General features: G+C 48.5%; 1 protein-coding gene across 1 annotated transcript; it reads right to left on the bottom strand.

Annotated features, from left to right (window-relative positions):
• Positions 1-3,053: 3,053 nt before the first annotated feature.
• LOC115641031 (butyrophilin subfamily 3 member A2-like) lies at positions 3,054-15,439 on the bottom strand. The gene is made up of 5 exons (XM_030544145.1): positions 15,084-15,439; positions 9,263-9,393; positions 8,142-8,483; positions 5,578-5,859; positions 3,054-4,788 (listed from the first exon to the last, which is right to left on the bottom strand). The coding sequence occupies exons 2-5, from the start codon at positions 9,342-9,344 to the stop codon at positions 4,640-4,642; spliced, it is 855 nt and encodes a 284-aa protein (XP_030400005.1). The 5' UTR covers positions 9,345-9,393; positions 15,084-15,439; the 3' UTR covers positions 3,054-4,639.
• Between the last annotated feature and the right edge of the window lie 590 nt (positions 15,440-16,029).

Below are 16,029 nucleotides of genomic sequence, written 5' to 3' on the forward strand. Positions count from 1 at the left end.
CATCAGCGACAGTAACTGGTGTGGTCAGAAGAATTCTGATGCAAATGCAAAGATTCGGATATATCTCCTGAAGGTTGTTCTTGTATATGTATGTTAAAAAATTGTTTGCAGTGACAAGTCCTCTCTCTTTCTCAATGACATAAATAAAACGATTCAATTCCATTATGAGTTCGTTGGCATCAATGTCTCCCATTTTTCTTTCAAAATTTTTGCTGTGATTCTCCAGTTCATTTTCTCTGTGACACTGCTTCAGGCTGTTAGCATTGTACAGAAATCCAAACAACTTATACTACTCCACGAGTTGGCCAAATCGCGACAAAACAGAAGATATGGCCTGATCAGTGAGAACAAGAAAGAACTGCGATTTGAATTTTTCTTCGGCAGAAAGACGACTCAAATCATCAGCACATTAGTAATCAAACATTCTCTTCTTACGTCACACCCTGGTTTCTGGAAACACCTGCCCAATACCCATATGCTCTGCTATTTCACATGCATTTGTGACCACAGAGTTATATCCTGTATTTCGATAGTCTTCCAAAAACTTCATTGTAGCACCGACTTCTGCCTGCAGTACGTTAATTGACACATCTAGTGACTGAATTAATTTGCTGGTTTTATTGATGTGAAATAGTATATCATATCATGTGTACACAGAACAAAAGGCCATGTAGTAACATGGTCTAAAAGCGCACCGGCTTCTGTTGCTGTATTGCCATCTTTCTTTTTGAGTGCATATTCTTGCAAAGATGACAAAGCATTGCACAATTCTTCAAGGTGATAAAGCAATGGCTTCACAGCATCAATTCTCGACTCCCAACAAGTGTCCGATAACCCTTTAACAGATATTGGCATATGTTCTTGAAGTATATCCCAACGTGAAGGTGAAGAAGAAAAGATAACGTATATTCTGTTAATCAGACTGAAAAAGTCAAAGGTATATTTCAATGACTTTGCCGCGTCTGAGATCACAAGATTCCAAGTGTGAGCTCCACATGGTACATACAAGGCACGGTCATTTATTTCTAGCATGTGGTCTTGAACTCCTTTATTCTTTCCTCTCATATTTGCGCCGTTATCATAAGCTTGGCCTCTCATGTCAGCAATGTCTATTCCTAAATTGTTTGCCTTTTCAAGAAACGCTTCCAATAAGCCCTCGCCAGTTGTATCATGAACATTAAGAAAACCAACAAACGCTTCACAAATATTGACACCATCTTCACCGTTGCATTCAACAAAGAGTAACACCACAGACATCTGTTCTTCATGTGACACGTCGGGAGTACAGTCCAAAATAACTGAATAATATTTTGCTTTTTTAAGCTGCGCTATGTTGGCCTCTTGAATGTTACTGGCAACAAGTTGAATCAGCTCGTTTTGGATCTGTGGACTGAGGTACTGAACATGTGTCTCTGCCTTCTTAATCCTTTGTAAAAGTTTGCTGAGGACAGTATCATACTTTGCAAGCAATTCAAACAGTCCCAAAAAGTTGCCATTCGAAGGATCGCCGAGCTTTTCATTACTTCCTCGAAATGCCAAGTTTCTTTCGGACAAGAAAATAACGACATCAACCATGCGTTTGACAACATTTCTCCAGAAATCTCTTTCTTTCAGAAAAGCCTGCAATTCAAGTTGGTCAATAGATGTACGGTTTACTATGCCTGACTGAAGGTCAAACCATTTCACCATACAGTCTTGATGACCTTTGCCTGTTTCATGCTGCTGAAGTCTTTTTGACAGTGCTTTCCAAGCAGATGTTCCACGATGTAGCGGTATGTCGCCAGTGCCAAATAATTTACAACAAAAACAAAAAATGGCATCTTTCTGAACTGAGTACATTAACCATGAACGTCTTATTTTCTCGCCATTTTCCATGGTTCGATAGAAATGAGTACTTGTAAACCTTCGTCTTTCCTCATTAGGTTCGATAGAAATGAGTACTTGTGAACCTTCGTCTTTCCTCATTAGGTTCGATAGAAATGAGTACTTGTGAATCTTCGTCTTTCCTCATTAAATGGAAATTCGTAACTTTCATTCTGTTGCGGTGGGCCATGTGCAACAATGTCACACACTTGCCTGTCCGATATTATAGACGGTCAATCTCCTGGATCATCAGTCAGTGGTTCAGATTCAGATACTTCTTTCCCGGCAGCAGCTGGAATATCTGTCACAGTTTGTTTGGTAGAACAACTGGCTTCACCTTCGACCTCACTTGAAGCACTTCTGGATACTTCTGGATACGATTTGTCGCTGCTAGCGCTGTCCGTTTCATGTGCTTGTACCTGTACATTGGATTGCAGTGCAAAATACGTTGACAACTTTGGAATTTTCTCAAGTTCCTTCTCGGCATCTTTTGCTGCCTTTCGTTTACTAGCTCCTCTCTTATACATTCTCTTAGACATCACAAAGCACGCTTCTGCGTTGGAAATGATAAAAAACTAAACAACTAAATTAATAACATTTATCCGCCGACCGCCATTATGAATGCAAATACACATTCTTTGAATGGGTCCAACTAAAATTCGAAACTGACTGACAGACAACTGATGTAGCCAATAGCATTATGAAGTATCATAATGACTTCATGGTTTTGTCAGTAAAACCGACATGGATTGTGCAATAGCGTCAATAAATGTCACTTACCTAGTTATACCTTACATTTTTTTTGCCACTTTTAGGGGCCCCCTTCCTTGCGGGGCCCCCTCCGGTTGGAGGGTATGGAGGGTGCTCGCTACATCTCTGATGGGAGACTTTCTCCCGTTGACCCCCCAAGGTGTAGACCCCGCGGTAACTCCACCTAAGGTACATTGACTCCAACTATGTTATTCACGTAGCTGGAGTTGCATAGCGTAGGTCGATTTACTGCAGTAGTGTAGACATAGCCTCAGTTCCCACATGTCTGTGCTAATTTCAATGGAAGAAATGGGGCCAGAGATTCCAAGGTGTTATCGTGACCCTGTCACTGTCCAACATGAAACAGTTCAACACTGGCTGGGGCTCTGAGGGCAGAGACCTCGGCCTGCTTAGTTCTATGGCAATGACCACCCTTAAAAATCAGTGTAACCTTTTATTAAAGAGACAGAAAAAGAAGGGAAAATGGCCCAGCCTTTGAAATGTAAACTGTTAAGGGAGATTTTTGTGGTAACAACATCCCTTGCCCCCTTTCCCTTTTGCTGGAGAGAGTTCTGGCCATTTGACAGTCCTTCAGCTGGTATTACAGAGAGTATTAAACTGTCCATTTGGGGGAATAAACAAAAGTTGAGCTGAGATGGGCTGAAGCTGTTGTTGCTAGAATCTGCTCCTGCTTCCTTTAAGACAAAACAAGACAAATACACTTAAGACAGGAAAGGAAAGAACAGCCAGGAGAGAAAATGTAGCTTCTGTCTCAAGTGTTAACTCGCACTCACAAACTCACTGTGAAGAAACACAGGCCCAGCACACGGTCCCATCAGCCACTCCGAGACCTTGTACCAGCGTTGGGCCAGTTTAGGGCATTGCTTTTAGCTGCCTCTCTGGTCACAGGCTCACAGCAGTATTGCAAAATATACAGTCTTGGGCAGCTAAGCCAAACTCTCATTAAACAGAAGGCAAAAAGAAAAGGAATAGGACAGAGAAATAATGAGGAGGGAAGGAAAAGGACACACAGGGGGCAGGTGGCCACAAAGACCCAAGTCTCATGTCCCAGATGCTGTTCAGGATTTAGCCAAAGCCAGTGGAGGTGGCAGTCTGGGTCAGTCTGGCTGGGACTGCACTCAGGATCAGGACAGTGCGGGCCCCACAGTGTAATGGTAGATCCTAGGCTCCCAAGAGATGGTGGGGGTGGCAGACATGTTGGTAGGCCTGACTCCTTCCAGTCCACTCAGCTTCCACCATTGCGGCTCCCCACCAAAGACTCTTCCTCAGGACCTTTAAAGAGAATGATGGAGGGAACAGCCCCTCCACTCATTATTTTGTCCACCAATTAAGCCAAATTTCCAACAGCCTGTTTTGCTCCATTCCTTTCTGGTTCCATTCTCCTCTTATTTACCAGTCACACTCTCAGCACATTCCTTGGTGGTATTGCTTGGCCATTGTGTTTGGGCTAATTCAGTCTGCCTTTAATTTTCCCTGCCTTTCGTAAATAATTGTATGTAGTTGACTGAGATGGACACCTGTTACCTTGGACAACTTAACACTGTGTGTGTGCAGTGCCCTGCACAATGAGGTCCAGATCTCCATCACTATGTGTCTGCGCAGCGCCTCGTGCGACGGGGCCCTGATCTCGGTCACAGTATGTCTGTGCAGCGCCCAGTGTGACGGGGCTCTGGATTTCGGTCACTGTGTGTCTGTGCAGCGCCGGCACAACGGGGCCCTATTCTCGGTCACTGTGTGTCTGTGCAGCGCCGGTGCGACAGGGTCCTGATCTCAGTCACTGTGTGTCTGTGCAGCGCCGGTGCGACGGGGCCCTATTCTAGGTCACTGGGTGTCTGTGCAGTATCTGACATTACAGGGCCCTGATCTTGGTTGGGTCACATAAGTGTATCTGTAATACATATAATGAAAATAATGCTAGCTGGGGGAGCAGAGCAGGTGTGTTGCTTTAAAACAATTGACACCCATGTAGGGCTGTGATTTCCTTTCCCCTGTATCGAACGATCCATCAGGTCTTTGTGGTTAAATTGGAGGATTTCCTTTTAGCTCTTTGAACCCTCCATAAGTAGCAGGCAGGAAAGAAGAGGAGGCAAACACACACTGACAGGAACAAGAAGAGGCCAACCTTCCAAGAGGAGACTTGGGGGAAAAAGTCATCTGCAAAAAGAAGAAAGAAGAGACCTCATGTTAGTCTTTTGCAACGTGCACAGGCAAATAAACAAACAAAATAATTGGACATGGGCCCTGTTTTGGCTCCTTCATGATGCATGAAAAGGCCTTCACTGCTATTTTCTTAAAGCTGTTTATTTTCTCCCTTTTTGTTTTTAAAGCAGTCAAACCCCAGAAATATTGAATTCAGGTTTTCCACACTGGAGATCTCTTTGGAGAACCTAGGGATGTGGGCTGAGAGTTTTGGCAATTCTTGAATAATAAGGTGCTTTACAAAGAGGGGTTTTGCTTGGGCATTTGAGTCCTAGAACTAAATAATGACATTTTCAGTATGGTCTAGTGAATATAATTGTATTTCATTTTTTCATTTCAGTGGCGCCTAAAGGCCCCAAGTAAGATCAGGGCCCCGTCACCTGGGCGCTGCACAGACACACAGTGACTGAGATCAGGGCCACATCGGGCTGAGCGCTGCACAAACATACAGTGACTGTGATCAGGCTCCCTCATGCCGGGCACTGCACAGACACACGGTAACCAAAATCAGGGCCCCCTCGGGTCAAGCAATGCACAGACACACAGTGACCAAGATCATGGTGACCAAGATCAGGGCCCGTCACGCTGGGTGGTGCACAGACATACGGTGACTGTGATCAGGGCCTTCTTATGTCGGGTGCTTCACAGACACACAGTAAGCGACAAGCACTACCCCAAAGTTCTCACAGTCTATCGGTGCCAATCTGGACCCAGGTCTGTGCGCTGGTTCCATTAGCAGCTCACCAGAGATGAGAATGACCGAGACTTTCTCTGGGCTGGGTGAGCCGGGTCTGATAGCGCAGATCAGTGTTGGGTCTGAGTGCTTGGTCACTACCACGGAGCTGGAGACATCAAAAAGGCCCCAGTTTCTGGAGATTTTTTCCTCCTTAGATAGGGTCAGTCTCTCCCCATGGCCATTTCTCCAGAGCATCTTCAGCTTCGGGTACCACCCCACAGAGAGACATGTCACGTTCATCTGCTTGCCATCGTATCCACCAATGTGGAGGAGGGGGTCCAAGCCAGAGCCTGGGGGAGTGAAATTCTCTCTTGATTTCATGCTATCCTCATTCCCAATCCCTTTATGGATTGCCCCAGAGAGTGGGGTTCTGAGATCTGGGGCTCTTTACTTCAGCAGACACAGGGAGAGGGAGAGCTGATGACTGGGCACTGGAGCTGAGACATTGACACTGGAAATAGGAGGCACATATCTGCCATTGCAGGGCATCCTCTATGGAAGGAGGCTGTGTCGGGCTGTCACAACCCAATGGCCTCCTCCCCTTAGGGAGTCTCCTGGGAAGATAGATCAGCACTGTATATTGCTAACATTGCTGCAAGCATTGCAAAGCATTTTGGGAGGAGTTAAAGGTGTGTGAGTGGAGACTGGAAGTTTCCTTTGTAGGTTTGTCATAAACAGATGGTTAAGGGTTAATGTCTCTTTTACCTGTAAAGGGTTAAGAAGCTCAATGAACCTAGCTGACACCTGACCAGAGAACCAGTGGGGGACAAGATACTTTCAAATCTTGGTGGAGGGAAGTCTTTGTTTGTGCTGTTTGTTTTGTTCGTTGTTCGCTCTTGGGGCTAAGGGGGACCAGACGTGCAACCAGGTTTTCTCCAATCTTTCTAAATCAGTCTCTCGTGTTTCAAAATAGTAAGTAATAGCCAGAAAAGGCAGATTAGTCTTATGTTTGTTTTCTTAACTTGTAAATGTGTATTTTGCTGGAAGGGTTTTTACCTCTGTTTGTTCTAACTTTGAATCTCAGGCTGGGGGGGGGGGAAGTCCCTCTAGTCTGTATGAAACTGAATACCCTATAAGCATTTACCATCCTGATTTTACAGAGATAATTTTTACTTTTTCTTTCTTTTATTAAAAGCTTTCTTTTTTAAGAACCTGAGTAATTTTTTTCCTTGTTTTAAGACCCAAGGGGATTGGGTCTGAACTCACCAGGGATTGGTGAGGGGAAAAGGAGGAAGAGAATGGTTAATTCCTTTTTGTTTTAAGATCCAAGGAGTTTGGATCTGTATAGCTTCCCAAGGCAACCCAGGGAGGGGAAAGTCTGGTGGGGGGGGGAGGAAGGGGGATGGTTTATTTCTCCTTGTTTTAAGACCCAAGGGGTTTGGGTCTTGGGTTCCCCAGGGAAGGTTTTTGGGGAAACAGGAGGTGTGCCAAACACTATATTTTTGGCTGGTGGCAGCATTATCAGATCTAAGCTAGGAATTAAGCTTAGAAGGGTCCATGCAGGTCCCCACCTTTTGGACACTAAAGTTCAAAGTGGGGAAAAGACCTTGACATGGTGGCATTACAAGAGGCTGAGAAGGGGGAAAGAAGAAGAAAAGGCCAGAGAACAAGTTAACTCAACACTGCAGCTGGCAAGCTCAGTCTGAAGATAAGACACTGGTCCCAAAGTCATGGGCTTGATGAGAACTCTACAGCTGCCCAGCCATGAGAAGAGGAGAACTAAGTTAAGCAGAGCTGCAGAAATAGCAGCGAGAACAGTGAGAGCGAATGAGATGCAGAGCTGTAGAGATAGCAGTAAGAACAGTGAGAGCAAATGAGGTGGCAACGGTGAAGGCCAACAGGAGGGAAAACAAAGTCTCCAGAGCCAGTGTGTTTTGGACAGCCAAGAAGGCCACAGAAAGCTGGTTTGGACTGGCACAAACAGCCACAGGAACAGAGGTTGCATAATGGAACACCCCTGAGGAGCCAGGACTTAAAACCGTCCTGAGAGCTGGAACAATTTGGAGAGCACAGCAGATCCTTGGACAGCCTGGGCCCAGGACAGCACTCCCATCCCCACCCCACCCCACCCCCCCCCACACACTTCTGATGTTACACCCAGACTTGACCAGTCTGAGTTGTGCTTGTGTGAGTGTGACAGTGGGTTAGGGCTTGGGGCATTAACGATTTCTTTCTTCCCCTGAATGATGTGAGAGCATTCCCAGCACTTTCTGCTGTTATTTTATTATTTTATTAATAAAATCTAGGCACTTGGTGTGTGCCTCGTCATCTCCTTCCCAAAAAGATCGTGTGGCCCCAGCCTGGTCAACTGTGGCCCCAGGCAGATTGGTAATGAAAATCTGTCACAGGGCTGCTGGGGACCCCACACCCCTCGGGGTTCTGACATGTAGCCTGGGCTCTGCTTTGGCTCTACTTTGGCTCAGCCAGCTGGGCTAGACAAAGTAGTCACTGGGGGAGATTTTCTGGCCTATGACTGCAGCAGGCTTTATGGGGTGGTCCCCCCGAGGCCATCCCCCATACCCCAGAGCCACACAGGCTGAATCTGGCCTCTCCCCACCTCAAGATCACTCACTTGTCACACGGAGCTCCAGTGTGGCATTGCCAACGATGCTGTTGGACTGGAAGTCACAGAGATAGCGCCCTTCATCCTGCAGGGTGAGATTCCGGATCCGCAGGGCCAGGGTGCCGCTCTGGATCCTGTCCCGCAGGAGCTCCGTCCTGCCCTGGTACCTCTCAGCCTGCACCTCGCTCCCATCCGGAAGGTACACGTGGACATCCTGGCCTAGCTGGGGCCGGCTCCATTTCACCTGCATGGCCTGGGCACTGAGCGGGGGGGAGAGGTGGCAGGGCAGGAGCACAGTGCCCCCCAGTGGGGCAGAGAGGGGGTCAGCAGGAACTAGCACCTGGAAACTCACTGGGGAAAGAGGCAGAGAGACAAGCCTGGGGTCAGAGGGGAGTGGTGGGAAGCAGCTTCACCTCTCACACAATCCAGCCTCTAGCCCCACCACCCAGCCAGAGACCCCAGTGGATCCTGGAGAAAGGGGCTCAGGGAGAGCTGTGAGTGGGGGAGGGGAATGGAAGGATGGAGACGTGTATAGGGATGGATGAATGGGGGAGATGGATGGAAGAAGTGTATATTGATGGATTGGGGAGAAGACGGATGTATGGAGGAGGAATGTATATGGAGAAGGGTGGAGGGGTCTGGGGATAGATGACGGATGGATGGATGGATGGATGGAGGCGCGGGTGTATGGGGTGGCCTGGATGTAATGAGTAGATGGAGGGGTGTGTATCAGGATGGAGGGAAGGATGTGGGGGGTTGGATGGAACAAAGGATGGGACAGATGAAGGGGTGGATATGGGAATGGACAGATGGATGTGGGGGATGGATGGATGAAGGAGTGTGTTTATGGGGATGGATGGATGGATGGATGTGTGGGGGAGAATGTATGTATTTGGGGTGGATGAAGCATGGATGGATGGAGGGGTGTGTATGGGGATGGATGTGGGGGGATGGACAGTGACTCCATTTGTCACACATTACTGTGTGTGTAAGTGAGCACTAGATCCTGCACTCTCACCCCCTAGCCCAGTGCATTACTAGGGCAGTCATCCCAGATTGTCCCCACCATATGTGAGAGCTGGCTGGGGGCCCATGACCACCCAATACCGTTAAGGACAGAGCCTTCTTACCAGCCGCTGCAGCCTGAACATGCAGGAGGACGACGGCGGAGAGCAGGGCAGCGCTGGAGTGTGAGGGACGGGCTCCCAGCATCTGGCAGGGCGGCTCTTCTTGGCCTCAGGGCTGGACAGGAGCTGATGAACTATGGGGAAGCCAAGGAGAAAGGGATGAGAAGGGGAAAAGCTGCTCACCCAGTAACTCCCTCCCTTCACCCATGGGTGGAGTAGGGGCACCTGGGGACTGAGCCTTTGTGGGGAAAGACCCAGGAGTTGCAGATGCTGGATTTGTAAGTCTTCTGGTAGGGTGGGTGGGTGAAGCCCCCCAGGTTGCATAAAATATTGAAAATAATCTTCTTAAAAGCATAGTTTTTAACTGCCAACATGTAATGTCAGTAAACCCACTATCCGGAGTGGACAGCTCATGCCAAGGTGTTTATAATTTTCTACCAATATGGAAATTCCATCTGAGACTTTTTTAACCAAAAAATTTTCTTCAAAATATTTTTTTCCTGCTGCAAAAACATGCGTTTCGGAAATCAAATCTGGTCTGATCCTTCTCTAGACACCACCCCATTAAGACACATCAATGTTTGGAAAAGACACGCGCTTCTTGGAAGATCTCTCTTAGCAGATCAGAGATCAGCAAGTTTTACTGGAGAAAGTGCAGGACTCTTGATTCCCTTATGTTGACACAGTGCCCATGATTTCAGTTGGGAATGCCAGCTCCCCAAGCACTCTATAGCAGTGCAGAAATGCTGAAATTCTGGAAGAGAGCCAAGAAAAAAAATTGCTTCGGATGTTTCTCCATGCTTAGACACTGAAATAATTTTCCCTTTGTAGTTGGGAGTTTGGGTTGTTTGTTTAGTTTTTTTTTAAGTTATTTCTATTAACTCCCTTGCTATCTACTGTTTACGGTGTTGCTGGAGTTGTGTCAGTCCCAGGATATCAGAGAGACAAGGTGAGTGAGTTAATATCTTTTATCGGACCAACTTTTGCTGATGAAAGAGACAACAGAGACAAGTTTTGCTTGTCTCTTTCACCAACAGAAGTTGCTCCAATAAAATATATTATCTCAGCCACCTTGCGTGTCTGCTATCTACTGACAGTCTGGTAACATTTCCTCCAAAGAAACAGACTTTTTTCCTCCCTGCTTGCATTGAAAAAGTGACAGGGCATGAAGTGAAATGGCATGCCAGTTCAGAAACATTTGAGAGTCGGCATTTGGCCTGCTAGCAGCAGGTGTTACAACTGCTGGCTGGCTGCACTAAGGGAATGCCTCACAGATGTTTCTAAGCAATCAAATTCTCAAGGCAAGCCATGAAACAGGATCCTGGACTCCAAGGTTGCTCATTCCCCTAAGCAAAGAGGGTGCACTGGAAATTATTTTCTCTTTTAGCAAGTGAAAATGAAACCATCTGGGCTCGGATGAACATCGTGTTATTTCCATTTGTGCAAGCACAGCTTTCCCCTTTCAAAAGCATGCTAAGCAGTGGTATTGTATTTAAAGCCGACAGACGCCAACACCAATGTCTGTAGATAGGGCCAGACTTAGGGGAAACGGCACCCTGGGCAAATGTGCATTTTGGTGCTCCTGGCCTTCATGGGCATGGTGCCCCCCATTGTCCCTGGTCCCCTATGGGCTCCTTAGGCTCCCCACCCTCCCTTCCCCCCAACCCCTCTACTGTGCCACCTTCACCCAAATCCCTGCACTTTCCTCCTGTGCCCCTAATCCCTGCACTGTGCATGCTCCCCTCACCCAACCCCTGCATTCCCCACCTGTGCCCATAACCCCTGCACTGTGCTCCCTTCCTCCCCACCCCTGAACCTCTATCTTGTGCCCTAACCTCTTCACTGTGCCCCCTTCACTCCTACCTCCTGCGCCCCTAACCCCTGCATCCCCCTCCTGCACCCAAGTGGGGAAACTGACCCACCTGGATGCACAAAGGAGCTGGCATTGCTGCTCACTCCCCCACTGGATGGCTGCTCCTCTGCCTCGCGCACCCCCTGGGCTGCACAAGGAGAAGGCAGCAGAGCAGCAGCTGCTGATGTAGTAGTAGGATTTTATATCATTTAGAATGAAGGATAAAGAATAATAATGTAGCAGGTATTAAATGCACTAGTGTATGATTTGATCATATTCTGCCAGCCCTCGTTTTTGCACAGCAAAAAGGAATGGCCTAATGGGCCATCTGCCAGAATCTGTGTCTGGACTGATTTCAAGGCAATAACAGATCCTCTGAGAGTCACCAATTTGTTGTACATTAACTTTGTTTTGTGTGTGAATGAGGAGTGTGTGGGTTAAGAGATAAGTGTGAAGGCCATTGCTGAACCAGATGGTCTAGGGAGGTGCCAAAGACAGACGCAAGGGCGCCAGGAGCTTGCAACACGCCTCTACTGAAGCATCGCCAGGCAGACTGATGACTCTAACAATGAGACAGGCACTTATCAATGGGGACAAGATAGTGGTGATCAAAACCAGCCTGGGATAACTCCCTGAGGAACGAAAAAAATCCCGTGTGCTTCTTATAAGCATCACGTTTTTGGTGGAGAATTGTGAAAGGGGGAAAACATGCACTGGGATTGTTGAAAATACTGCCAAATATTGCAAAAGGTTTTACCATACGTATAAAGTGATCTATCATTCAGGTGTGCACATCCCCGGTCATAGACATGCCAGGCAATAGGAGGAGGATTAGAGTTCTCGCTCTAACCTGTCTGTCGAGGAAAACTATACAGATAAGATATATACAAACTGTCCAGGTACACCTCTACCCCGATATAACGCTGTCCTCGGGAGCCAAAAAATCTTACCACATTATAAGTGAAATCGCGTTATATGGAACTTGCTTTGATCCTCTGGAAAGCGCAGCCCCGCTGTGCCAGAGCACTGCTTTACCGCATTATATCCAAATTTCCTGTTATATCGGGTCACATTACATCAGGGTAGAGGTATCTGTAACCCTTCTGCCCCTCTGAGTTGGCAGCAACAAGGGCCGGGTTCAGTATCCAGGGGTTCCATTTCAATAACGCAATGCAAAACCGGCTCAATCCCCCATCCAGTGACCTGGGACAATTATATACCACCCCCTCCCCGGGTGCCTCTAGGAGACAATACTTCCCCACTCGCAAGCACGGAGTCTGAGTGTAGCAAAATCTTTTTAATAAAGGAGGGAAACAATGCGGCATCACATTGGAGAAACACCACAAACCGGATTATAACACAAACCATAAGCAAAAAAACCCCAACCCACCTCCAAAGTACGTTTGGCAATGTCCTTTCCCCCTTAGGGTCTTAAGTCCAATCACCCCAAAGCCCAACAACCCAAAAGTCTCTGACTCTGGTCAGTGCCACCCCCCGAGTTCAAAAGTTTATCTGCAGAGTTTTACACCCCCCAGCCTGGGTGGAAATGGGGGGGAGCACACACCTTACATGGGCCAGGGCCAACTGCTCCGCCTCTCTGAGGAGCTCTGCTGCAGCCTTCACAACGACAGGCTCCACTCCACCAGCTGTGCCACTCCTCCAGCCAACCCATGAACCACTTCAGCCATCCCCACAAACCACTCCACTCCGCTCCGCTCACTGTTCCATGGGCTGCTCCAACATGCTGGAAACTGCTCCCCTCTGCCAGCTGCTTAGCAATAGATCTTCAGGCTCCCCCACTAGTTAACACAGCACTCAGTGATCTCAGCTCAGTAAGCTTAGCTCTTTTAGTGATTTCAGCTTGTAGTAGGGGAGCGCCAGTGCTGGTGCACCATTGGTACAATGTGAATTCAGGTCAGCAGCCTCTAGGTGGACTCTTAAAGGATTCAAAATTAGCTCTGCTCTTCAATAGTTGAGAGAGGATGATGTACAATTGGTGTTCCAGCCCCTCAAAAGGGAGCCCATACCATCAGGTATACACACACCAATCCCCAACCTCTCTCAATTCACTGGGTTTTGGCACCTATGTTCCTTCTCTAGCAAGTGCTACTTAATGGATAGCAAGACATATCTATCATAGAGCAGTCTCATAGTTCCTCATTCACATAATCAGGGTGACAACACTTTATTCCTCCTGCCCCAATAATCAAAGAAATTGGGGATCCCAGAGCTGTCAAAATAACCATCCCAGGCTGCCGTGGGCTATGCTAGGTGAGGTGGGTGTGCCAATGCAAATACCTGTAATTCCTTTCCACATTCCCCATAATTCACCACCAGATGTCAGGGTAGAGCTCATCCTGACTCTGCTTACATGTATATACACCCCCGGTTGTAAAGGTGCTGGTCTATAAGGGCAGAGATTAGAGTCCTCACTCCTACCCATCTGGCGGGGAAAAATTGCATAGGTGAATATACCCTCAGTCATAGCAGGATCAAGCCCAAAAGGTAGGGGGCTTAGCATTTCCCCCTCCTGCTCTGTCAGGCAGTTTTTAGTGGGTATAGACTTTTGTGTTGTGTAAGTCCCAGCACAAGCATGGGCATAGAAGTGTTATAAAGGTAAAAGAGACTTATAAAGAAATATGTTTAGGTGAAAGAAGTCCCCTCAGGACAAAACTCAAGAAGAGCAGAAAAATTACCATTCATACACGAAATGACTCCTTTTAAGACAATTTTGCAAAAGTTTGGGCAGAGCACATGGACTGAACAAGCATGGACTGAACATGCTGCAAGGGGGGTGCCTCAGGGTGGAGGGGGAAGCTGCTGGGGGGGGCACCTCAGGGCAGAGTGGGGAGCTGCCACGGGGTGGTGGTCACCTCAGGGCGGTGGTGCAGCGTGGTGGAAGGGCGCAAGGTGGAAGTTTCGCCTAGGGTGCGAAACATGTTTGCACCAGCCCTGCACGTGGCACCAACCAGACTCTGATAGGACTACTCCTGGTGGAGGCATCCGCTGGAGGTTAATTCTTTCTTTCCTGTCCAATTTCCCATGAGTGCTGCCCAAACGGCTGGCATCAAGAAATTGCAGTGGGTGGGTGGTGGTGCCTTTCCTGGGGGCAGCTCACCCAGCACTGCGGGGCCCTTACATTGCAGGCAAGGTCAGCCACAGGGCTGGATGGAGCAAGGTCTGGTCTGCTCTGAGGATCCACCTATGCCTTGGGCTAGTGAGGAAGGACTGGCACGGATATTGGCCCCTGTCCGAGTGCCCTAATCTGCACACAGACAGCAGGGACACATGGGAGTTGCCGTCACTCCTACCCCAAATGCACACACATGTGGAAATAAACATGCCCCAGATGACTAGATGACTGATGGTGGCTAGAGAATGAAAGGGGGATGGATAGATAGATAGATTAGATTTGGTGTATATGAAGATGGATATATAGATGGATGGGAACAGAGAGACAGGCAGGTGGATATGGTTGGGGATGGACAGATGAGGCTGAAATGAGTTTCCTTATTTCCAGTTACTTATTCAAGCACCTAAACAGACTGGAAGTGGTCGGGGGGGCATGACCTGTGGCAGCGCATTGTGCAGGAAAAAAAGCTTTGGATCAGCGAGTGGCATGTGCCAGCTGCTTTTGGACAGCCTGACAGCCACGGGGATACATCACCTGGGGGTCCCCAAAACACATTGTGTCGTGTCCAGCTGGGCAAACCCAGCTGCTCACTTGAATGGTTCAATACATGTTGAACAACTGACACAAACTGTCCTCGCGTTCAGCCGCACAGTGGTGGGGAAAGCTCAGAAAGTCTAATCTACCGGTGTGGAATGAAAAACAGCAACAATTCTCGGAATGAGAAACTAGGGGAAAGGAGCCAATTTTAGCCTCACGACAGAGAAACAGCCAAGCATGGATGGGTTGCACAGACAGACAGACAGGCAGGATCTGCACTGATCCAGGAATCCCTTGTGTACCTGGAGCCCTGGATCCTGCAGTGAAGCTGTTCCCTGAGTGGCAGGGAGCGGGGCAGGCCCAGCCCCTCACCACTGCGTCCCAGCCAGGATGGAAGCACTGGGGAGCAAGTCCTCTCTGCAGCTACCATGTCCCGTTCTCAGATCTCTGCTGTCCCGGCCTGCCCAGCTGCAGGAAAAGGCCCCTCAGGAGCAGCCCCGCACAGTCAGGGTGCAACAGCTCAGTGAGACAGTTCCCCTCCACCCGAGGGCCAAGGGAGCCAAGCATCATTTCCTGTCAGCTGCACTGGGCAGGCCGAGTTCCTGGCTTGGAGCTTGTCAGCACTTGAAAATGAAAGAGGAGTGCGGGAGGGTGACTGTTCCCGAGCCACCCCACGTGGGACTAGCCCAGAGCAGGAGGCCATTTCCTGTTTTGCTGATCCCACGGCTGTGCACACACCGCCCAAAGTCCCCCAAACAGCCGGGAGGGATCTCATCCCCCTTCTTCCCCTCCTGGAACTGGGGCCAGGCTGACAGAGGACAACACATGTGGAGCTCAGCGCCCAGACGAGGCCTGCAGGGGGGGGCAGAGACCCCCACACGCCCCAGAGGGGCCTGGCTCAGCCAGACCACAGACCACAGCCAGGGCTGCCCAGGGCGGAGCAACAGTCTTGGCCAAGGAGAAGGCTCTGCTACACCACAGCGGCAGCATAATCCCCAGTGTCGCTCCACTGGAGTCAATGTGGCTAGATCCCCAGCTGGGTAAAATCAAAAGTGCCCAAGGGCCTAAATTACACTAAAGAGGAGTTAGGCCAGTAGGTGCCTTGCACAGTCCCCAGGGTGCTTCTCTGCAAAATTAGCACCTAAATAACTTTAAAAATCTAACACTTCATTGCTCTTTCCCACTATTCTTCATTTGCAAATGGAGAGAAAACTGTTCTCTGTTGAGATTTGGGGGAGGGATTGCCTC

The sequence above is a fragment of the Gopherus evgoodei genome, unplaced genomic scaffold (assembly GCF_007399415.2).
Source record: "Gopherus evgoodei ecotype Sinaloan lineage unplaced genomic scaffold, rGopEvg1_v1.p scaffold_33_arrow_ctg1, whole genome shotgun sequence".
Classification (NCBI taxonomy): domain Eukaryota; kingdom Metazoa; phylum Chordata; order Testudines; family Testudinidae; genus Gopherus; species Gopherus evgoodei.